At 37.6% G+C, this 25,757-nt stretch overlaps 2 protein-coding genes across 2 annotated transcripts in view; one reads left to right on the top strand and one right to left on the bottom strand.

Moving 5' to 3' along the window:
- The window catches only part of FOXK1 (forkhead box K1), a 117,172-nt gene that overhangs the window by 22,340 nt on the left and 69,075 nt on the right, over positions 1-25,757 (bottom strand). The window contains exon 2 of the mRNA XM_069084766.1: positions 14,170-14,355. Within this exon, the coding sequence (XP_068940867.1) occupies positions 14,170-14,355 (186 nt within the window). The remainder of the gene's footprint in view (positions 1-14,169; positions 14,356-25,757) is intronic.
- On the top strand, positions 7,817-16,932 carry LOC138158968 (uncharacterized). Its single transcript, XM_069085339.1, has 7 exons — positions 7,817-7,901; positions 7,955-8,471; positions 8,807-8,901; positions 9,669-9,827; positions 10,313-10,367; positions 15,239-15,330; positions 16,135-16,932. Exons 1-3 carry the CDS (start codon positions 7,817-7,819, stop codon positions 8,832-8,834), a joined length of 630 nt encoding a protein of 209 aa, XP_068941440.1. The 3' UTR covers positions 8,835-8,901; positions 9,669-9,827; positions 10,313-10,367; positions 15,239-15,330; positions 16,135-16,932.

Raw genomic sequence — 25,757 nt, forward strand, 5'->3', positions numbered from 1 at the left:
TTTTTTGGGGGGGAGGGAGGGCAATTGGGGTTAAGTGACTTGCCCAAGGTCACACAGCTAGTTTTTATGTTAAGTGTCTAAGGCCGCATTTGAACTCAGGTCCTCCTGACTCCAGGGCCAGTGCTCTATTCACTGCACCACCTAGTCGCCCCTCTAACTGTCTTCTAATCACAGAGTTAACACCGTATTTTCCCTGCTTCCCAACAGCAACACAACTGAGGCACTCAACACAAATTGGGAAAATCTAGGTTAAGTGGGATGGGAATCAGATAGTACCGAGCAGAAGCTTCCCTCTGAAAACTTAGGAAGTGTGAGGATCCTTAAATGTCCAGTATGGTTATGAAACCTTACAAAAGAAGCATACTTTGTCCCATCCTAGATAACGATAATTTACTGGAGATAAGCAACAGGGTCCATGCTGCCTCTTTCAAGATAGTCATTTTATAAAAGGTCACGGTGGATTTATGTCCAAACTCAGGAAGGCAAAACCCAAAGAAAAACACACAGCTCCCTACAGCATGATTTCAGATAGAAATAAAAACCAAAGCTCAGCAAAACCTGACTCAGGAAAAAGGAAAAGAGGAAACAGCATGTTCTTTACAACTTTTTACAGTACTGAACTCCTGAGTCTGATTTGTGCTGCCAAATTCATTTGGGAATAAAACCAAATCATACTCTAGTTTAAAGCTAACGACATAATATAATATTGCAGTTTATTGTCCTGCTAGAATTCTGAGAGTTTCTCCAATAGTGACTGGTTAAGGGAGACATTAATGTCTATTTTCTCACACAGCTTTTTTTGGTCTTCAAAAGCTCACTACTTTCCATTCGGTTACACTTCAGAAAGTTCAGGATAGACAAGAGAAATGTAATTGATGACCAAGTTTCATCAGCTAACCCTTGGATTAAAACCACCCAAATGGGAAAAAAATTTTTTTTAAAGGCACCACGTATCTTCAGAACAAATCTGGGTATAATAAATCCTTGCTGTTCTTAAAAAAAAAAAGTCATCCAAGTATTTCCAGGCAGAGGATGCAGTCCTAGTTATAAAACTGGCATGATTTTTATCCTTTGGGACAACATAGAGGAACCACAGGCAGTAGTTTTGAAAAGCTGACTGAGAAGTCTGAAGAGTCTGATGTTGGAGCTTTATTCTGCTACAGTTAAATTTACTGAAGGTTTTAGGAATTAAAATATAGTGTGTGTACCTATGTAAATATACACATGCATTCTATCTATTGTTATGTGGGCATTAGTTCTCAGCACCAGGCTACTTCTGAGCAAAACTAGCGCATACCTCAGCAAATCTACCCACCATTTCTTGCTGATTGAAAAAAAACCTAACGATTAGCAAATCCTTCAAAAAAGATTCATTTACTTTTCTGTGTAAAATTAGATCTTTAACCTATGGCAAGGTTGTACAAGGGCACCAATATTTAAGTCAGTCTGAAGAATGTATTCATCAAACTTTTATTAAAATAATAGAATGTCAGAAAAAGGACTGAAAAGGACCATGCCACATCTTCATTTTCAGAGGAGAATGGAGAGGACATGAAATAAATGACTTGTTTTCTCGTCATATTGTTACTGGTGTAGCTAGGATTCAGAACCTGGTTTTTTTGACTCCCAGGCTAGTATATTTAGGAACTTAAGCAGCTTAAAGGATATTACTAAAGTTGTAATTTGTTAAAACTTTTTTTTAAAAAATTAAATCCCAACTTGCCAGGAGCTTGGTTCAGTTTCTTCCTTTGATATTTTGAAAGATTGGTCAAAACGTGGTAAGATTTAAATCCCACTGAAGAAAAATCATAAGCACAGTCCCATTGTTTTAATTCTCATTATATGGCTTTGCACTTGAAGCCCTGAATGGGTTTAATTAAATCCAAGCAGGATTTAAGAGTTTTGAATTGCTTTATGCTCAGATTATTCCTGTGTCACATACCCCTGTTAAACTGTAGGCTCTATGAAAGTGGACTCTGCTTTATCTAACAATGTTTTCCCCCAAATATGTAGTACAATGATCTTAACAGAATGGGTACATTTTAAGTATTTGTTTTTATTAAATCAAATAATACAAATTAGTGTAACAATACAAAGTAGTGTACCCGATAACTGTTCAAGATGATGATGATGATGATGGCGATGAATGGTGCTGATTCTATTTGTTCTTTTTTTCTGCATGTTAATAAAGGGGTAATTAGTAACCATATATAAAACAGACATATATAAAATGGATTCATTGGGACAGTGGTATCAAACTCAAAAAGAAATTATCCCTGTGGGCCACACACTGACTTAGAAAAACACAAATTAATGTTACTATGTTACATTGTATTTTTGGTTTCGATAAATGTTTCCTAATTACATTTTAATCTTTAGGGGGCACTAGGGAGTGTTTTAAGTTGAACTGCATATTTTTTCAAAAAATATTTTTTCATTCATTCATTTATTTTTAGTTTTCACCATTCAGTTCCATAAGATCTTGAGTTCCAAATTTTCTCCCCATCCATCTCCTACCCTAACCCCAGGATGGCATGCAATCTGATACAGGCTCTACACACACACACACACACACACACACACACGTACATATACACATATGTATATGAACATATATATTCATAAATATATTTTCACATTAGTCATGTTGTAAAGAATTAGAACCAAGGGGAAAAAACATGAGAAAGAAGAAAAAAAAGGGGAGAGAGAGAGAGCAACTAGTATGTTTCAATGTGCTTTGGACTCCATAGTTCTTTTTCTGGATGTGGATGGCATTTTCCATCATGAGTCATTTGCAGTTGTCTTTAATCCTTGCATTACTAAGCAGAGCTAAGTCTATCAAAGTCAGTCATCACACAATGTTGTTGTACAATGTTCTCCTGGTTCTGCTCACTTCACTCAGCATCAGTTCATGTAAGTTGTTCCAGGTTTTTCTGAAGTCTGCTCAGCTTTAAAATAGTATTCCATTACATTCATATACTATAACTTGTTTAACCATTCCCCAATTGATGGGCATCCCCTCATTTTCCAATTCTTGGCCACCATAAAAAGAGCTGCTACATTCTTATATATATGGGTCCTTTTCCTGTTTATGATCTCTTTGGGATATAGACCTAGAAGCGGTACTGCTGCGTCAAAGAGTATGCAAGGTTTTACACCCCTTTAGTCATAGTTCCAAAATGCTCTCCAGAATGGTTGGATCAGTTCACAACTCCACCAATATGCATTGCATATTTAACATCACTACATTTGGAACAAGTCATCTTAGACTAGGAATTCTTAATCTGAGCTTATACTTTTTCTTAATATTTTGATGACTGTATTTCAATATATTTGGTTTCCTTTGTGATCATAATTATTTTACACATTTAAAAACATTATTCCGAGAAAGTTAATAGGTTTCACCAGAAAGGGTCTAGCATACAAAAAAAGGTCATAAACCCTTCTTCTAGGCTAAATCAGGGTAACGTGTAGACATGGTACTGCTGGATTTAGCAGGCATTGACAACATCTGATAGTCTTCTGAAATCATTTTGAAGAAGATGGAAGGATATGGACAAAATGATAGCATATTTAGATAGATTTGGAAATGAGGGAGAGAGTAGACCCAAAGAGTAGATTAATGGTTCTATGTCAATCTGAATATAGATATCTAGTGGAATCATTGCCCTCTCTTTCACATTCTTATCCATGATTTTTATAAAGGCTAAGATGGTGTGCTATACAAGTTTGCAGCCGAGGAGAAAAGAGAAGTGTGACAGCTAACTCACTGGGTGAAAGACTTGGGATCCAAAAAGAGGCATGAATAATATTATATCTAACATTACATGTAATACATTATATGTAATATAACAATATTATATCTAACAAGGTAAAATTTGATAAGGAGACAATATGATATAATGAAAGGAGTCCTGAATTTGTAATCAGAGAACCCAGGTCCTGGTTTTTCTACTTACTGCTTGCATGAACTTTGACAAGTCACTTAATCATCTCTGAGTTTCAGTTTCCTCATCTATAATAGGAAGAAATTGGACTAGTAACCCCCAAAATCTATATCTATGGTATAAATAGCTATATAAGTTTAAAAAATTGCACAGGTACTATTTGGAAAGATATGGTGACAGTTCTTATGAAAGTATGTTGTACATAAACGGTGTTTACCGAATGTTTGTGACATGGCAGCCAAAAAAGTTAATGCCCTTATTGGGTGCATTAGAGCTCAGAATTGGAAAGGTTATAGCCTTTCAGTACTCCACCCCCATAAATTCAAAGCTGAAGTACTTTGTACAGTTATAAGCCCCACATTTTAGGAAGGATATTAACAAGCTGGAGAAGGACCAGGAACTAGAGATGTTTACCCTAGAGTAAGGAAGACTTCTTGGGGAATATGATGGTTGTCTTAAAGTATTTAATTGATTGTCATATAGAAGAGGATTTAGATCTGTTTTATTTATGCCAGAGGACACACCTGGGAGCAGTGCATGACAATTACAAAAAATATATGTATCTGCTTAATATAAAGAAAAATTAGCTGTCCCAGAATTGGATGGGCTACACTTAAGAGAAAATGGGTATCTCCCCACTGAAAGTCTTTAAATATCACTTGTCAAAAGATGCTGTAGGGAGGTTTGCTCTACAGGTGGTACAGGTTAGACTAGATGACAATTCAGGTTTTTTCCAATTCAGAGATTCTTCAATTCAATGATTTTTAATGATTAGGTAACTATTTAGGAACTCTCTAAGATAATGCTGTTATTCCACTTAATATGGCCTGCTTCTTGTTCCCTATTTATTAGCGAACTGGTAGAAATCCACATCAGTTTAACTTCTAGGAATTATATCAGGGAAGTAAAAGAACAGTAATATGTCTTATTCCTTAAAATGAGCCAGTAAACCACTGGGCAGACAGTTTTTCTACTTTTTAGACTGAAGGGTGCTAAAGGTTAAAGTTTAGTCATGTCCCCGGACACAGCTATTCACTCCATCCTACGGTTAGTGTTTCTACAAAAAATTTGCTGAATTAGCAACTGCAGCTTTTGGAGAACTGGAAGAAAGACACTTGGAGCAAGGATTTGTAAAACAGCTCATCTAAAATCCTGTTTTAGTCATCTATGCCTCTTAGTGGAACATAGGAGAACTTGAGAAAAGAGGGCTTTCAATCAAGGAAACAAAAGTAAAAAGCACTTTAGGTAAATTGATTATAGTGTATTCAGTTCCTGTATATTTAGAATCTGTGGAAACTTCTTTAGTAGGTCTTTTATTATTCTTTCATTACAAATAGGGAAAGCTGAGAGAACACTTTCTAATATTGTTTTCAGGGCAGTAAAACAGTTCCCATTATCAGTTCCCATTCTATACAAATACACTGTCTTTATAAACAAACAGAATCCCTGAACTACGAGCTTTATCTCTAGCTATGTTTACATATCTATCTATGTCTATATCTGTATATAGGCGATTAAAAAAAAAGAGAGACCTTGCCTAAGGAAGCATTGTTAGAGAAACTGATCATTTCAAACTGGCAGTAAGTACTTCGAGGCTGCTTCGGTTTGGACTCTCCATGTTTGGACACTGAGGTGGTGTACTTTGACCCAAGTCTGTCCGCTCATTTGAAGACTCTGGAGCTCCTTTCAGTATCTAGAGGAGTGCCCTAAGAGGTAAAATGTTCAATGCAAGGGTCATGCCGAGCCACCTCAGGTTGGGGAGAAGGGGAAGCAGAGAGGCACAACAGCTGCTCGTGGGACCCTGAACCAGTGCCTTGGGTTTTCTCATCTATGAAATGAGGGACTGAACTCATCTTCAAGGCTCCTTTCATCTACTTGAATGACTGATCATGAAAACTCTTTTCTTGATTAAGATGGCTAAAATTAATTATTTTTGTTTTTTTTTCTTTCCCTTAGCCACTCAGGTTGGGGTCTGAGTCCTTGGATTTTTAAGCTCAGTTTAAGTTCTTTATCACAGTTGAAACATAGAAATGATATACTTTTTTCCCCTCCAAACTGCTCAACTCACATCAGTAATAATCAAGAGAATGAAAGTACTGGGAATGACACTGGCATAATCTTTTGTAATCCAAACACGTGGTGTGGACCCAGTGAGACCCACACAAAATGGTGGCTTAGTGGTGACTGGGTTTTAAACTCTTGGTATTATGGTGAGAATTTAATGCCACCACAATTATATAATCTTGTGGATGTTAGGGCTTAATAATTAATATCACAAATAATTTGTTAATATTAATAACCATAATATGCAACAGGAAATTATACTGGAGATTTCTTCAGTAGGATTATAGGTCCTTGAAATATGTTATTTGTTCTGTGAAGTCTGGATTCAGTCAAAGGGCTGCACTTGAGGACCTAGAGGAATACATGTGGCCCTGAGGCTGTAGGTTCCCTCCCCTTAGCTGCTTCTTGCTTCCTCTGAGTTTACTGATTGCAAAATCTTAAGATCTCTATCCCACAGTCATGTGCCCACGTGCTGTCACATGCCTACACAAATGTAACACAACACCTATTAATGGAGGCAATCCCCACTCACAGAAGATATAAACTAAAAATACCAAACAGCAACCTTTAAGAATAGCTTACTGATTTTAACATAACATTTAACAAAAGTCAACATCCAAACCTAATGTCATTCCTTTTAACATCTAGAAAATATTAATTATGACACTTCCAATAAAAATATGAATATTTTGATTTTCTAAGTCAAAGGATTAAGTGAAACTTTTTTATGTTGTAAGAAGTAGTTTTATTTAGGATTTATGGCAAAGTAAACTCTGGAGAAACTGAAACAAAAGTGGAAGAGACCAGCATAGAAACGAATATATTTTATATTTATATCAGGGAGAAGGCCCTAGGTGTTTTTGTAGTACAGAGCTTCTTATTTTCTAGAATCCTTGAGATGGGGAGGGAGGGAAGTCAGCCTAGAGCGTGCACAGATTTGGGAGATCAGCTCTGCAACTGATCAAGAGCATGGGAAGGTTGGGAGATGGGAAATGGGTAAAAATGATCCCTGAACCTAAATACTATACTGTTCCTCAAAATAATTTTCTGCAAGTAGGAAAAGAATACAACTTAAGGGTCTTTAAAAATAAAACAAACAAACAAGATAGTCTTGAAGGACTCAAGAGGTTATAGAAAATAATGAAAATGGGTAGGTGGCAGTGAAGAGAGCACAGGCCCTGGAGTCAGGAGGACCCGAGTTCAAATCCCGTATCAGACACTTAACACAAAAACTAGCCGTGTGACTTTGGGCAAGTCACTTAACCCCAATTGCCCTCCCAAAAAAGGGGCAAAAAAAGAACGAACGAAGAAAAAGAGTATTCCTAATGTAGATGCAGTACCCACAACCTTTATTCAAGGGCATAATTTTTCACAGGTAAAAAGATTTAATATGAAGATTGTCAGTATTTCAAAGTAATAAAGAAACATCTCTAAAAGTCTGGTGTCACTGCCTTAAATAACTTACTTTGCAATATTCATGTTGAGATTTGGAAGTAAATGACTTCCTTGCATACAACTTAACGTTAGCGGTCACCTTTTCCAGACTTGGCTTTTTTCTTCCATACTGGAATAACCAAGAAACACTTTTGCATAGAGAGTTCCCTAACTCTAAAGCACCGGCCTTTTTCCTTGTGTGCAAGGTTTTTAAGGGGTCCTTTAGCGCACTATATAGAGGGCTGGGTTTTCTGAAGTCCTAGCTCAGAAAGACACATACCAGATGAGCTTTCTAACTTGGTAAAATCCTGGAAATGACTAAAAACATACCAACATTTGTGGAGCAGGGCTGCAGAGGGGCGGGGCGCGCGATGAGGGAGGGGCCCACAAGTTCTCCAGGTAAATCTCCGGGGACCGAAGTACGGCGTAAACAGCAGGCGGGGGGAGGGCCGGGAGGTAAGGGCGCACAGTTTATTTTGAAGTGTACCTTGGTTACCGGGTTCCAGCAGGTAATAACCTGCCTCTGAAGTTTGGACAAGGGGGGGTGGGGTGCGTGGGAAGGAGGAGTCCGAGGAAACCGGCTCCCAAAAGGAAGCGCACCCCCGCCGAGCCCTTCGCCCCGCCACGGTTTTCCGGCAGCCAATCAGAGGAGAGCGAGGCGAACACACACCAAATTAGGAAAGTAAACAGTGGGGGAGGCGGCGGCAGGGCCGAGGAGGCCGGAAGGGAACAAAGGCAACGAGCCGCGGCCTCCCGGGCCTCCCGGGGCTCCGGCGGGGACGGCGCGGCTCGCGGCCTCTCAGTCTGGAGAGGATCAGGGGTCCCGCTACCCTCGAAGGGCAGGGCTGAGCGGACCAGCCGCTTCGGTTCTCCTCGGGCTGGGTGGGGGCGGGGCGGAGCGAGAATGTTGGTAAACACGGGCTCCTCCCCGACCACAGACACGCCGAAGGCCCAGAGGCAGGGAGGGTGTCCGAGAGTCGGTGGAATTCCGCTGGGCCGAGACAAACGGAAGCATAGCAGGCCTCCGTGAGATATCCAGCTTCGCTGTCCCACTTTCTCACCAAATCGTTTCTGGACGGCCCACGCCCACGGCCGGGTCCTGGGGGTGGTGCGGGGAAAAGGACCGAAAGGAAACCCGCCAACTGGCGGCCGGGCCGCGCTCAGCCGCGGCTTCATTAACCGTAATGCCGCCGAGAAACTCATTTTTGTAAATCCCAGAGCAAACGTCACCAGTAACAAAAACGTGCCCAGTAAAGAAAGCCCCCAAACCCTAATCCAAGCCCTGGACTTTAACTCCAGGATGCGGTCTGACTGGATTAAACCGATCATTAACATTGTTTTCCTTGACTTCTCTGGGCCAGGGTACTATCCCATGACTCCTTATACTGATAGCAGCAGCTCACATTTATGGAGTATTTTAAACCATCCAAGTGATTGTATGTCACCCACTTTACAGGTGAGGAAACGGGCTCACGGAAGCCAAGTGATTTACCCAAGGTCACAAAGATTCTAAAAATCCTTAATCTGCTTTCACCCATTTTTTACAATGATCCCGATTCCAAGCATTTTAAGACTGGTGTCTGTCTTGTACCATTTTTCTATCTCTAACCTAAGAGAGTTTCTTGCATGTAATAAGCGCTCCATAGCCATCTGTTAGATTGGATTTTTGCACTGAACTTGGCATCTATTTTCCCACTGTGCACTAGCACTTCAAAAAATAATCAGACTCTCAAAATCCCTTACACAAAAGGGAATTTGCACTCTACCCAAGCCAAGAGCCTTATTTTCAACATTTCTAAACAAGTAATTATCTAACTTTTGGTCTGAAGGCTTCCTTAGGATACTACTAGTAATTATACACACGTGTATTCATCAATATAGGGATGGGGACTGGCTCTGTGATTTAACTAATGTAGGGAACTCCCAGTGTACAAATGTGGATCAGCACCTTCTTTGCAATTTATAGTCTGAGACAGTGATGCCTGAACAACTGAGAAGTCAAAGATTTAATGAAGTGACTTGCTCAGCCAAAGCCAGAATGTGTCAGAGGCTGGACTGGAACTCAAGTTCTCCTGAGTAGGTCAGCTTTCCCTTCATGACACCACAATGGTTTCATGAATATACATGTATACAAAGACACACCTATGTTATCATTGTAGGATCAAAGCTTTAAAAGTGAAAGGTATTTCAAAAGACATCAAGTTTAACCCTCTTATTTTACAGATAAGGGACCTGAGCTCCAAGGAAGTAAAATGTCTTGTTCAAGGTCAGACAGGAAGTAAACATCAGAGAAGGATTTATACCCAGTATATCTTGCTATCCCCATAATTATTATATGATTTCTAAGTGATCATTATTTCACCAGGATATGAAAACCAAAAGGTAACAAGAGATGCTGTATTAATGCAAATCAGGAAGCTAAATACTATAGTCCTAGCTATATAAGGACAAAGACGCTAATAATTTTTAGCTATTTGAAAAGGGTGTTATATAAATGCAAAGTAATAAAAGTGTCTTTACTGAGATTCCTAGTTACTTATTCTGAGTAGACATTTAAATATGTGAATGTTAACTACAGTTAAACATAATTTTTAAAAATGTTCTCCCAAATGGTACATTTTCTGAATTGCAAACCAAAATGACCCCCTGATTTAAACTATAGTCACACATTTTTGAGAATGTTAATATAATCAGTGGTCTTAAAATTCAAGAGACATTTAAATCTATTAAAGCAAATCTTTCATTGTTTAAAGATTTTCTAAAATCAAATACTGAAACAGGTGAGCCACTATTTTGGGCTCGAAATATTTTTGATGCAATGGCTTTTACTGTAATGGTACTAATTTGTAGTTTTCTCTTTGATTTAGATGGGAAGTTAGGGTCTGGGAAGGATGGTTTCAGAGTATGAAATGGAAAAAAAAGGTAAGTTACCAAAGATTACTATGCTACAGTAATTACATGTCAATTGCTGGGCCAGAATTGCTGGAAGGATTTACAGGAAAACTGAATAAGAGAAATAGCTTGTAATAGAAAGTAGAATTTGCCATGGGCAAACATCTTCCAAAATCTGTCTAGCCCCTACTGGGGAGAAGAACACTAACTTTGTTACCTTGTAGAACGAACAGATAAAAATCTCATTCAACTCATATAAATCTTATTCTACTCAAGGGTATTCCAATAAGCCCTCTTAATTCACCGTGCAAACTTCTTGCCTAAAATTAATGCTAAAGTCTTCTGGCATTTCAGCCAAGTCATCTATATATGCCAGTCTGGCTTTTAAAATAAACCCATCAATTTATTTCCCAGAAAAAATTACAGCAACACAGTTTGACTTCTGACTGGAGACATCCCACAAAACCAAGACCACACGGGTCTCACTTCAATACTAACAACTATTTTGGCTTCTTCATTTCTCTTCTCCATCAGATTCTTTACTTATACTACATTACAGATTTCTGGAATGGTTTTCCACTTTAGCTACAACAGTTTCCCAAATAAGGTGGGGGGAAAAAACTATATCAATTAAATAAACATTTCCTCCCCAATTCAACCAACAATTATTAAGTTATTCTGTGTAGTTCATAAATAAGGGTGATGCAAGGAGTTCATAATCTGATAGAAGGGCAAGACAAATGCTATCTATTAATCTAGTCTTGTGGAGCGTAAGACAAATACAGATTGTCTTTCTCTGTATTTGTACTGTATTTATACTTTACACAGAGACCCAAACAGTGGTCTGAAGCAGTCAAAGAGATTGCTTATAGTTGGAGGGCTTGATGAAGGCTTCTCAGAGATGGAAGCAGAGTAGGATCTGAAGGAATGAAAGGACTTCAACAAGTAAAATCTACAGTAGTGGTGAAAAGAAAAGGGTATAGAGCATTATTGCAGGTATGGGGGAGTTTACACATAAATGTAGAGAAGCATGGGAGATCTACATGAGATTAGGAAATGGTGAAGAATTTGATTTGGCTAGGTCTTAAGAGATAGCTGCATGCAGAATTTGTGTTTTATTCATTAAGCAACAGGGAATCAATGTAGGTTTTTGAAAAGGGGAGGCTCATGATCAGACCTATGTATTAGGAAGTTTATTCTGGAAGTGGTAAGAAGGAGAGACTGAAATACCGTGTTTCCCCGATAATAAGACACTGTCTTATTATGGTTTTTTTTTTGGACAGAAAAACACCAGAGGGCTTATTTTCAGGGGAGGGCTTATTTTAATGAACATTGACAGCAATTTTAATAAACAGGTAAATGTGAACAAAAAAAAATGTACCTTTATTCAATAAGCAAATCACTGGGGAAGAACAGGATGACGCGCTCACTGCTGCAGCTCTGATTGGATGCAGCTCGGGGCGTGGCGTGCATTTCAGGGGGGGGGACGGTACATACAGAGGGTACCGTAATGTAGTGTGTAGCGCAGGGGATCACCTTCACTACAGTAGCAATCTCAATAGGGCTTATTTTAGAGGAATCTTACACAGTAAGGGGAGGGCTTACTTTTGGGATAGGTCTTATTATCGGGGAAACACGGTAGTGACCAGAGGCAGGAAGACTTAACTAGTTTATTAAAATTGTCCAGGTGAGGTAATAGGGCCTGAAATAAGGTACTGGTAGTAAGAATGAAGATTTGGGGTGGATATAAGAGATAAAGCAGGAGATGAAACAGAACTTAACACGTAATTGAATTTGGAAAATGGAGGAAGAATCCAAGATGGCTTAGGTTCCTGAGCATGGGGAACTGGAAGAACAGTAATGCCATTAATAGAAACAGGGAAATAAGAAGAAAGAATAGATTTTGAGAAAAAATTGATGACTTCATTTTTAATCATTTTATGTACAAGGTTATGGCAGGTCAACAAGAGGGAGTTGTCTACTGGCTAGTTGGAAACACAGGACTGCAGCTTAGGATAAAAGATCAGGGCTAAAGATTTGAGAGCCATCTCCCCAGAGGTATTAATTGAAACCACAGAAATGGATGAAATGGACAAGGGAAACTATAACAAGAAGAAGGATGGAGCCTTGAGGAAACTCCACACGGGAAGAGGGGAGAATGAAAAAAAGGAACAGCCAGCAAAAGAGACCAAAAAGGAATGATCAAAGCCAAGAGAGAATTATAATAAAGAATGAATGAGTAAAGCATTTATTAAATGCTCACCATCCGCCAAATGAGAAATTTAAATAGGAAGAGGTTGTCTACAATGTCAAAGGCTTGCAGGCTTTTAGAAAGCAAATAAAGAGGTATGTCGATAGTTTGAGGGGAAGGGAAAGTTTTTTAGAATAGTGGAGACCTAAACATGTTTGTTGGGGTGGGGAAAGAGGCAAAAGAAAGGAAGAGATTCAAGATGAGAGAGTGAGGATGACTACTGGTATAAGATATCAGAGATGAGAAGGGGAATTTAGAGGGACAGGTAGAGGGGACAAAGAGGTCAAGGAGAAAGTAGTCTCATTCAGAGAATGAGTATGGATATTGAAAATTTTTGTGGAAGAGGGAGAGTTGAGAGAACTCAGTTCAGGACTCAGTCTTTTCAGTAAGGTAAGAGGTTCATCTGATGAGAGAGAGAAAAGAAGGAATGAAGTTGGCAGTCTGTGAAAAATGATGGCTTAGAATAGTTGCAGTGATGAATGTGATAAGAAATCCATAAGAGGTGAATACAAGGATTGTTGTGCAGTAGTAAAAATTCAACTTAAGTTAAACAACATAAACCTGTAATCCAACTAAGCAAGCAGAATTTTCAGCTATGGTCAGTTGCTTGGAAGTGAATATAAATGAAGACTGGAATGTAGTGGTTACGGGGAACTGGAGATTAGCAGAATAAGAACATATAAGAGTCAGGATTCTTCAAGAGTAGAAGTAGGAACAGCAGAGAAGTTGCTTACCAACAGGTCAAAACTATATAAAGGAAAATGACATCAGAATTGGGGTTACTGGCAAGGAGAAAAGGGAAGAACCAGAAACTCTGGCAAGTAGAGAGGCTGTTTCAGGATGAATGAGAGTATAGGAGTGGTGAAATGACAGCCGACTGAAAATCCATTAACAGGATCAGAAGAGTTCAAAATCCTAGAAGGAGAACAGTTGTAACGATGGCACGATTGACGTTGTGACCATTCCAGTGGGTGCCTGAAGCACAGTGGAAGTGGAAGTCAGAGAAGCTGCAGAAGTAAAGGAAATAGGAGTCCAAAGGGTCACCCATATGAATAAGGTAGTCGATTAAGAATGGCAGGAAGACAGAGAGGAAGAAAGACTATAAACTGTATTTCTCATCTAAGAAAATTTGTTAAGAATGTTAAGTTAGCAAAATTAATAAATAAAGTAGTACCTCACTTTACAAAAGTATTTAACATGGATTTCCTTTAAATACCCAGCTGTAGAAAAATTTAGAAATTTAACTGATGTTAAAAATTCCTGGTATTGGTAAGGAGGAAAACTCCTTCTACCAATGCAGACTGTCAACTGACCTGCAACTTGTAGTCTTAGAAAGTTGTCTGGGGCACCAATGGGGTAACTGACTTGCCCAGAGTCACAGGTATGTGTATGTGTATATGTGTGTGTGTACAGATACATGCATATACATATATGCATGTATATTACAGTCTTCCTAACTCCAAGGCCCATTCTCCATTTACTATGTCATGCTGCCTCTCAGTAGTTGTTATTATGCTAAATATTAATTAGTAATGATTTTGGTTAACCCAAAGAGCAGCACCTATGGAATCTCCTTCTTACCTGATAGTGCCAGTTGGAGACGGAATGGGACTGACTAGGGTCCGGAGATCCGGCTCCGGAATGTGGATCTTCAGTGGGGAAATTTGAGGGTAAAGAGGTCGAAGGGGAGATGGTGAAGCTTCTTCTTTATGGTACAGAGATGTGAACTGGATCTTTATAACCGTACTAGGAAATCGAAAGGTACATCTGTAAGGGGGGTAAAAAAAAAAGAGAGGTGATGAATATTTTACCCATGTAATACAAAGAACTGATCAGAGACTTTAAATATGGAGAAAATACCCACTGAGGAAATTTCTAATTTTCCAGAATAATTCTAATGAACTAATGTTTGCTTGGTGGTTCATGTGAATAAATTTTGAGATGAATTTGATTCTCCACAAATATTGTTTCTAAATTTAAAAATATTCATCTCTGCTTAAAAGTGCAACTTATAACCAAAAGCAATTTTAAATCAAAGTGATTTTATGTAAATTACATACAAATTAAATCATCCCAAATGTTAAACAATTGTTATTGGCTGAATAAACAGTACTATAACAGAATGGTATATAACATAACACCATTAAAATACAAATATAAGGAATACTGTACAGAGTTGCTTGGGGGAAATGAGAGGTTAAGTGACTTGACCAAGTCTTTTTGATTTTAAGGTCATCTCTTTCTCTATCCCCTACAATATGTTGCCTACGTACTATAACTAAATTTTTTGGGGGGAGGGGCAAGGTGGGAAGGCAAGGCAATTGGGGTTAAGATGACTTGACCAAGGTCACACAGCTAGTTAAGTGTCTGAAAATGGATTTGAACTCAGGTCCTCCTGACTTTAGGGCCTGTGCTCTATTCACCGCGCCACCTAGTTGCTCCCCCATAACTAATTTTTTTAAGCCAAGGGTTGGAGGTTGGGATGGGAGAAAGATTAGAAATTAGAATCTGTTAAAGTACAATGTTATTGGACTTTTTTGGTTATGAGTTCATATTAAAAATTGTTTTTGTGCCCTTAAACTCCCCTTTCACTTTGAGAAGATATGGAATTATGGTAATTTCATTTTGATCACAAAGTCTCTTTTTCCAGTTTACATAGACAAAGAATACATACATCCAGCGTGATATAAGCATAATTAAGGCTGCTTTCTACTAGAATCCCTCCTAAAATTAGCTGGAGAGGTAAGATTTATTAACAAGGAATAATAATTAGATCAGAAAGGCAAAAACAATACATAAAACCATTCAGATAATTTATGGCAAATATTAAAATAAAACAGAAAACAAATACTCTACAAAAGTAGAGTCATGCTTGTGGTGAGTGATTGGAGGATAGGTATGAATACAGAGTTCAGTTATTCTACTTCTAACTTCCTTTATGACTTTGAGCTTAACGAGTTCTGAACTGTAAAATAATTACAAATGGTCTTGTTAAAGTGGTATGAAACTCAGTATTTTAAAGTCTATGGAATCCTCCAATGTCATAAAAAACCAGCTACTTGTACGTTGCCATTCACATTAACAGCCAAGTAAAATGTTATCCTTCTCTACCTGCATTAAAGACCCTTAATACAGTAATACCCTACAGGCCCTAATTGTATAGGTTAGTTAGTTTTTAAGGGGGGGAGGAAGGAGTAGCTCCATTAACAAGTGAGTTGACCACAAAAAAGTAGCAGGTGGCCTGTTCAGTGAGTGTGTACAGAAAAGACTATACAATCAATTTGCTTTGAAATTCAGATACTTTAATATATGTAAAAATTACAGAAAGACATTCTCAATGATGTATGCTAGGTGACTGAATATAGAAGATATTTTATATTAAAGCTTTCTGCTTTCCACTGCCCTTAAATAAGGCTTCAAGTTACCGGTCTCTGTAGTTCATCCTGAGTGTACTGGGTTTGGTGTAAGCAACATCCTTCACAACCTGGCTAGGTCCAACCTACTAGTCAAGTCTATTAATTACTTTGCATGCATTCTGTATTTCAGCCAAACAGACCTTGTTCTTCACATAGGATATTCCCTCTCACATGAATATCCTATGTCTTTGCATAGCCTATTCCCCATGCCTAGAATGCACACCTATCAGATTGACTAATATGACAAAAAAGGAAAATGTTGGAAAATTGGGACACTAATGCATTGCTGGTGGAGTTGTGAACTGATCCAATCATTCTGAAGAGCAATTTGGAACTATGCCCAAGGCTATAAAACTGTGCATACCCTTAGATCCAGCAATACCACTTCTAGGGCTGTATTCCAAAGACATCCGAAAAGGGGGAAAAGGACCTATTGTATACATTGAGAGTAGCTAAGAATTGGAAATCAAAGGGATGCCCATCACCTGGGGAATGGTTAAACAAGCTGTGGTGTACGACTGTCATGAAATATTATTGTGCTATGAGAAATGAAGAGCAGGATGACTTCAGAAAAGCCTGGACTTCTATGAACTGACGCACAGTGAAGTAAACAGCCAGGAGAACAGACACTGTAACAGCAATACTGTTCCCTGAAGAATTGTGAATGACTTAGATATTCTCAGCAATACCATGATCCAAGACAATCCTAAAACACTAATGAGGAAGCATACCATCTGCCTCCAGAGTAAGAACTGATATTGTTTCAATATAGACTGAAGCAGCCTATTTTTTACTTTCTTTCATTTTTTTGAATCTTCTTGTACAAAATGCTTAATATGGAAATGTTTTACATAAGTATATGGAAAGCAGGAAGGGAGAGAATCTGGAACTCAAAATTTCAAATAAAACTGTTAATATTAAAAAAAAAGGTCGTTTTTGTTTCAGAAAGGTACACTGTTTAAAATTTCATGTAGGTCCCTAAACGCGGGTCAGAATTTTAGAGTCTGGAGAATTTGTGTTTCTGGAGAGGTTTGAGAATCAGTATGCTTCTTTTCAATCCCATGGCTGAAAGGGGTTTCACATGCAATCTTCACCTCAAGAGGAATCCCCCCTGCAGCATACGTGACAAATGGTCATCCAGCTTCTGCCGGAGGAGCTTTCAGTGATGACGAGCCCATTGCCGCCTGAGACAGCTTGTGCCACTTCTGGACAAAGAATTGTTTGAAGGCTATCTCATATATAGAGCTGGCTAATGGAGAAAAAAAATACCCAAACCCAATGACTTGCTATTTGTTAGACCCCATATACAACAGCAGAAAGATACTAGATAGTCAGAGAAAGAGTGAGGATGATTCAACAGCCAGAACTTTTCTAAAGCTCTAAACCTTCCCTCCTTCGGGGCAGTACAGAGTACATGCAATTAGGAAACCTTCATGTGGTGGGCCAGGGACCACAAGCAATTTTCATTTACGTAAAGTCTGAAATTAGAATGCCAAGAAGGCACCATAGGTTCTGGGTTTTGTAAAGTACTCAGAGGAAAAACAGACTCTTGGGGATTTTTAAAGGAACTTTTACACACAAAATCCCCAAAAGATCCTGACAAATTTACATGAAAAATATAGTTTAAACTAAAATACTTAATCTACAGGAATTTATTTCTAAATTTTAAAACAATTTCTGAAAAAGTGAACAAAGAGGGTGGTTACAGATGTGAGACATTCCATTACTGAAGCATACTATTACAACCACAACTGTTGCTGTTAGGGCAATACAAAATGGAAAAAGGAATACAAATTACAAATGAACTAAAGGTATGTGAATTAAGCATAGCCTTGAAAAATAAAAGTAAAGATATTTAACATAGTAAATAAAAAAATGCAACACAGGTAAAACATTTAAAATTTAAAGCTGATTGTGAAGATTCAAAGGTAATAGTTATTTCCAAGAGTGTATAAATTGTCCCCTTAAATTTAAAAACTATGCCAAAACTATCCCCTTCTCAAAGTATAAACTGAAGATATATGGCAAGAACATTTAAAAAACCATTTGCCTCCTAGCATGTACATTAGTAGTATTAGTATAGACAGCACGATGTAATGAAAAAGGCACTGGACTAGGGGCCTAGAGGCCTGCATTCTGCTCTCAAATGACACTCAACAAGCTTTGTGGGCTCAGAGGGTCACAGTGCCTTGGGCCTCCATTTCTTCATCTGTCAAACAGGGAATTAGTCTAAAATTCTTGACTGTAAGACTAAAAAATGTTAGACACTAAGAAACTAAAGATGGCTGTTTAATGGGATTTAATTTAGTTGGTATACAAAGAAAAACAGTCCCTGGTCTCAAGGACTATATACCTTAAGTGGGGAGACATAAACATAAATAAGTTTATTAAAGATATTACATACAAAGTAGATAAAAATTAACTTTAAGAGGGGATGGCACCAGTAGCTAGTGAAACCTAGAGTTTTCCTAAAGTCTTCCTACAGATAAGACCTTTGAATTGGGTCCTAAAGGAAACCATAGGGTTTCTAAGTGAATTTCTGGTGAAGGTAAAGAGGGAGAACACTCGAATCATGAGGACAGCCATGGCAAGGGTACCAAGACAAAGGATGGAGTAGAATATGTGATAAATAGCAAGTAGGCTAATGTGACTGGCCCATAAAGTGCATGGAGAGTAATGAGTAAGAAGAAAGAAAAGATAGGAAGAGGCAAGGTTTGCAAAGAGCTCCAAATGCCAAACAGAGAATGTTTTTATTTCATCCTAGAGACCATAGGGAACCCCTGACTGAGTAGGGAGGTGACAGGGTCAGATGTGCATTTCAGGAAAATCCATTTGGTAGCTACATGGAAGATGAATAAGAATGGGGAAAGATGATCCATAGTACAAGCAAGAGATGAGGATCTGAACAAGGGTAGTGGTTACATGAGTGGAGAGAAGACTAGCAAAAGACTGGATATTTAGGGAGGGTGAAGAGTCAAGGGTGAAGTCAATGTTGCAAATGTGGGTGACAGGAAGAACAGTGATACCCTTAATAGCAATAATGCCAAAGTTGGCATTAAAGTAATGGATTAGAGGATTAGATTACCTATGATTTGTGGAAGAAGGGAATAAAGAGATTAAGGTTTCTCGCTATTTCACTATATCACTGTAGCAAAATGACTGGTCCTGGACACCTACTCTAGGAGGCTAAATATTAATTTCTAGGGTCATTCCAACTAAACAATGACTTTAACCCATCTCTGAAAACCACTTCTTCAGCCTCCATTGCTATTTCAACTTTCTTCATGAGGTTACAGCTGCTACATCCAGTTCCTAATAGTACTACTGAAGCTATGTTCATGAGTTTCACCAGTATTCAGGTTGATTAACACAGACTTATTCCTCAATTTCTTTAAAAAAAAATTTTTTTTGTATTCCTCAGTTTCTAGCAACTTCTATGTATATGGTTTATGGTCTCCCATAAAAGGAAAGAAAGATGGATGAATTATCAGTATACTACATAGCTATCTGATGGAATGCAGAATTATCATTAAGGTTCACCTAAGATACTATTAGGAAACCACGGTGACCAGGCAATTGTTTAATTCCAAAGACTATTTCTATTCACTAGTTATCAATGTAAGGCTGGTTATGTTATGCTTCTGGCATCTAAACAGATCAAAATTACAGTAAAAAACAGAAAACAAAAAAAGACCTGGCTATCCTTCATTTTGGAGATTTCACTTAGGGAGATTTATCAGGTTTAAGAAACTTACTGTGCAAATAGTGATGCTACTGGCCCTTTGTATTTTGGGGGAAAATGCTGAGGCAAAGAGTTGATATAGCTGGAAAAACAATTCTCTGAAAGATTCCACTGGAAAATTAAAAGGTCATAATGTGGTAAATGTAGGAACCAGAAAAGTGTAGAATCACATTACTTTGAAACTTCCTGGCTTTCCAAAGATTAAATTTTGAAAAATGACCTCAAAAGTTAACTCTCTACCTATCATGTCCGAAATTTAGAATCAAATGAAAAGCTATGATACAGTGTGGGTGTTTCCTCCATTGGTCTAGTCTACAACTTCATCACACCTTTTCATCTAATGCAACTGTACTCTATGTACTGGAAGTCTTCCTTTGGTTCCATTATTTGCAAATTAATAAATGCTTATTGACTGATTGATAGCACTAAAGCTATCCTATCCTAAGTCTCACATAATCCATATGTACCAGCTGTGTCCCCTATTCTGGCCATGTTATCTTTGATAAATGTCTTCTATGACACATTTCTAAGTTACCCATAGTAATATGCTGTGGGTCTGCTTATGCCCAACCACCACAAGTCTTTCCATTACTCTCTGAGTCACCTGAAATTGTGATGCATTCTAAAATTACCATGTTCTATGATTCACAGACATCTAGTGTCATGGGAAGAATGCTAATTTTTATGGTACAGACTTCTACAGCAGCATAGATTCAATGAAGGCAATAAGATATTTCCCAAAATGTAATACAGGCCAATCATAGCATCAAAACTTTGAAGTTCAAAGGGACATCTGAAGTCGAATCCAACACTCTTTCACTTTACTAAAGGACAAAGAGAGTAACCTGACTGTGGTCAAATCAGTAGGAAGTGGTAGAATGGAATTCCAACCCCGATTTGTGGACTCCCAAAGCAGAACTCACCAGTAACTATGCCATCCATTCATACCCAAAATACTCAACTAGTGTCCTGTGAACTTTTCCTTTCATTTTAGCCAAACTCACCAATCCTACCATTGCTCTCACACCCCTTTTCTACTACCAACATCTCTTCATAGCCTTGCTTCTAGAACATTTCCTTTTTCTAGTTTCAAGAAAATTTTTTGAGAAGAAAAGCCACAATGGCCTTCAGCACAAATTATATTCTTCCCAGAGACATCCTCAATCTCCTAGAAACTCTGGCTACTACCAAGTCTCTAATTACAGGAGAACCAAAGAATTTATCAATTAAATTCAAATGTTTACCATGCACAATCAAGCTAAGGATACCAAAACAAACAACAATCCATCTATATCCTCAGGAAGCTTATGTGCAAGTGTATGATCAAAGTAGATAATTAATCTTTGCTAGTTGGAGGCAAGAGGGGTAGAAGTTGAGCAGGCTAGACTTTACCATTTGAACGATGAGACAATTACAAGACTTATTTGTAATGATGAGTATAGCTAACAGATGCTTTTAGATCAGAACTAACTTTGGGCTGCACCTTTGTGAAGTTTCCAGAAATTCAAGATTTGGTCTTTCAGTATTACAGGTCTCAGCTATTAGCTTATTAAAGATGATTAAGCCTCTCAAAAGCTGGCTCTTACTGCAAAGCTCACACAAAACTTCTCTGCACTGGTAAAAGCAAATTTAATAATATGCAATGGGAAATATTAACTGACAAGCAAACATCAGCAGGCAGCACATTCTGTAGGGAAATGTACTTGAGACACTGAAAGGGGAAAAGATTTCAAATGGAGTTGAATGGTCTTCAACTCAAATATCTGTTTATATGTATACACATCTACGTATATAGATGCACACTGTTGCTGTCTGACACCAAAAAGGATGAAGAGCAGTTTAAGTGGAGTGGTTGATATTTTTTCATTTAGACTCATGATCTAATACTACCATTTTGTTTTCATTTCATAAACATTGTCTTCTCCTCCTTTATAACAGCAAATGGTTTGCTGGAGGGTCCCCCCCCGCCAAAGCCAAATAATGACTCATTTAAATTTGAAAATATTACTCTATTTCCTCTAGCTTATTTTGATCTTCACTGCCACAAGATAAAAAAACACTGTTAATAATTATCAAGCTTGTAGAATTGTGTGTATAAGAGCATGTGTATGCAAATACTTAGTAAGAATCAGTATCAAAATAATTCATTGAATCGCCTAAAAGATATCTGTTCACTTCACTGTATCAGGTTCTTCTCTCTTCTATAGAGTATTTAGATAATAACACTTGGAAAGAAGTCTGAGCTCCTCAAAGAAAGGTACTTGCTTTATCAGTATATGTTATTATATAAGATGTTCTACTTTAAACAGTACCTTTTATTGATTCTGTGATGATCTTCAATATGTGCTGCTTCAGATGACACATTACTCTATGAACTTAAGTTTTGTTTTATAAAGGGAAGAATTCCAAGATTTCATTTATCTGGGCACAAATTACAAGGAAAAATGTTTTATATCTGTAGCAAGAATCAGATTATTGTGGAATATCACATTTATTAAATCAATGTTTAGAAACTTAGGTAAAGATAATAAATCATTTAAAACCTGATAAAAATTATCCTCACATGATGGAATGCTCACTGTTATCATTTTTGAAAATACTGTACAGCAAGGGTTGGGGAGAAATTATTGTACCCAAGCAGGCAGATCTACACTTAGCTTTTGTCAAAGAGGCTGAGATAATTAGTCACTCCTACCTCTAAAATTTGTCCTCTGGAAACACAGTGCTATTAGTTTTCAAAAGAAGAAATGCAAACTATTAACAACCCAATGAAAAGATGTACCAAAAATAAGTAACAATAAGAGAAATGCAACTTAAATCATTTTGAGGATTCATTTCATGCCCTTAGCCTAGAAAAAGAGTTCAACAATAGTAAATGCTGCCCAGTATAAAGAAAAACAGGCATACAGTTGGTAGAGAGGTTAATTATTAGTCCAACCAATTTAGAATTGTTTGAGAAGTTATTAAACTGTCCATTATTCCTGACCCAGAAAAACCACTGTTAGGCAAATACTCCTAGGTCAAGAACAGGGGAAAGGTTCCATTTATAAAAAAATACAGAAATACAAAAATATTTAAAGCAACATTTTTTTTTTGTGGTAGCAAAGAGCTTAGCATCAAATTGAGTGTCCACTGACTGGGGAACTTGCTGGACAAACTATGTAATATGGATGTAATGTAATATTATAGCACTATAAGAAATTATGACTATGATGAATTCAGGAAACATGTTAGGCCCTGTACGAACAAATAAAACATTAAGTAAGCTGAACTAGGAGAACAATTTACTCAATGGCCACAATAAGAAGAAAAACTATGTTAAAATATCAGAATGTTAATCATAATTTTAGTGAATTAAGAGTGAAGCAGGTCTCTTTCTTAGAAGAAAAAAGGGGACTAGAGGCACAAAGTGAGGTATACATCTAGCATGGTTTTGCTTATATTTCTTTAGTGCAAAGGAGATTTCTATTGAGATTCTGGAAATAGGGAGAGGTCTCTAGGAAGTGAAAGTAATGCTAAATAATTTTTTTGAACGCTGTATTTTCCTCACTATGCAAGTAAGAGCAATGCATGCAATCATGGGTCTTTGATTTCACTTTTACTTAGCATCTATAACCATGTTAACTAATCCTGTGTGGGATGAGTTGTGGCTGTTTCCAGATCCCCACCTGATTTCACAATTCCTCCACCACCCCAAGTCTTCTAAGCTTGTCACCTAATGACAGCGCACATACAGCAAGTGGCCATGGGCAGAATGTTACAGAGACTGCTTGGTCTTTGTGGTTTTATATCTGAAGGGCCCCTCCAATTCTGGAGTATTATCTTCATCCCTCCCCTTCAAAATCATTATCTCAGAGCCTTCCAGCCATGACCACTGGTGGAGGAGGTGAAAAGGGTGCTTGGCCTGGCACTGTTTTACTTTACCAACTAATGCACAGAAGATACACACAGAATCTTTACTTAAGAAATATAACAAGTAAAGCAAAAGTGTCAATATTGTACACATTCATTTGTATGCATTAAAAAATGAACATTTCTGTTTTTACTTGAGATCTTCTATTCAGGGGTATTACTCTTGCAGTTACATTGCACATACTCAGAATTATGACTGACATAAGGGACACTCATATGGGCTATAATTTGCCTTCTAAAAAAGATGTCAGTTGTATTCACCCAATTCAACGTCAATGTCAACCAATTTACTATAATTTTGTTTGGTTTACCAAGTTCAACTTTTGTCAAAAAGGGATCCCCAAAAATGAATAACAAGGATTTAATTTAAAACAAGCAAAAAACCCCCAAAACAAAAACCTTCTGGAAAGTGCCCTGGATCAGTATACATTCAGCTTTCCATATTTGCAGCACTATACAGTCATCATCAACATATTCAAGACAACAAGCTCAAAACACAGGTTCTAGAATCATCAAAGAAGTTTTCATTATTTTTAATAGATTTGAGTAGGAAATGGAGTTGATAAAATTTAAAAAGCTTTTTTGGGGGTGGAGCAAGACCAAATGGGATTTTAATTAATCAGAATAGTATACTTCACTGGCCACTTCAGTTAAAAGGCTTTATTTTGATAAATATTTTGGTTGAATAAAATCTTTCAAATACTAGCTACTTACTACCCAAAAATGATGGACTCTGATACTGCTATACATTATGCAGAACAATGAATTGTATCAGACTATTACATTTGGAATTTTTTTTACCATTAAAAAATAAGGTGAATAAAGAAAGGAAGATCTGAAAATTGTAAGCACAAAGCAGAGTTATTTGGGTGGGTCCAGGTGAGGGGGAAGGGCACAGGATACCAAACTCTTAAGTGTATTATTTAGTAAATTCTGCAAGGTCAAACTAACTCAAATTTTGTGAAACTTGGCAAAATAACTGCTTTATAACATTCTTGTTCTTCCTAAATCATGTCTAAGGGTTTGAACAAAGAAGAAAAGGATTCATATGTATAATAATATTTATAACAGTTTTTTTGTGTGTGATAGAAAAGAAGTAGAAACTAAGGGGAAGCCCATAAATCAGCAAACAGCTGAACAAATTATAGTATATAAATATAATGGATTACTATTGTGCTATAGGAAATGATGATGTGGACAGTTTCAGAGCAACCTGGGAAGATTTGCATGAACTGATGTAGAGGGAAGTGTGCAGAAACAGAACAACTTATACAATAATAACCTTGTAAAAACAAACTTTAAAAGACTTCAGAACTGTAAGTAATGCAATAACCAACCACGACTGAAGATGGTTCACAAGGAGGTGAGTTATTCTCACCTACTGACAAAAAGGTGGATGGAATCAGGATAAAAACTAGTGTGTGGGGTGTGTAGGGTGTGTGTGTATCAACATGACAAATGTGGGGATTCATTTTGCTTGATTATGCATATTTATATTACAAGGGTTTTTCCCCCATCAAAGGAGGGAAAGAAAATTTTCGATAACTGACAAAAAGAAAAAAATTAAATAGTCCATAAAAAATTAGCCTCTGTATGTACCAAGGGCATAAATATTCTGCATCCTGTTTCTGTTGCTGAACAAGCCTCAAGGCTTTGGAATAGTCCCCACTTCTGAATATTGATAATTACTATCTTTTATAAATAGACCTGCTCAAGCTAAGAAAGGTCCATCTCTATTTAAAGACAAAACCAAAAACAACCCAATCTGATTTCATTATCTGTAAAGGTAGAAACAAACTTGAAAGGGCACCTTTTAATATATAGAACCAAACTTCTACCTTAAAACACATCATATAGAGGGAAAGGAGAGAGGGAGAGGAGCACTGTATGAAATTTACTCTCATTGGTTCGGGGCCAAAAAGGGAATAGCATACTCTGTTAAGTATAAAAATCTATTGTGCCCCATAGGCAGTAGGAGGGGTAAGGGGGAATAAGAAGGGGGGGGGGTGAAAGGGGGGGAAAAAGTAAGGGGGAAGGGGTAGGTAAGGGGGGGGGGGTCACAGGGAGGAAATACTGAGAGAGGTGGTGATCAAAAGGAA

Source organism: Petaurus breviceps, unplaced genomic scaffold (genome assembly GCF_028583685.1).
Source record: "Petaurus breviceps papuanus isolate PSGF00001 unplaced genomic scaffold, PetGlider_PUasm1.0 175, whole genome shotgun sequence".
NCBI classification, from domain to species: domain Eukaryota; kingdom Metazoa; phylum Chordata; class Mammalia; order Diprotodontia; family Petauridae; genus Petaurus; species Petaurus breviceps.

Coding starts and splice junctions, on each gene's coding strand:
- LOC138158968 (XM_069085339.1), top strand. CDS start 7,817: ATGAGGGAGGGGCCCACAAGTTCTCCAGGTAAATCTCCGGGGACCGAA. Junction 7,902..7,954: donor GGCGGGGGGAGGGCCGGGAG/GTAAGGGCGCAC, acceptor GGGTTCCAGCAG/GTAATAACCTGCCTCTGAAG. Junction 8,472..8,806: donor CGGAAGCATAGCAGGCCTCC/GTGAGATATCCA, acceptor TCTCTGGGCCAG/GGTACTATCCCATGACTCCT.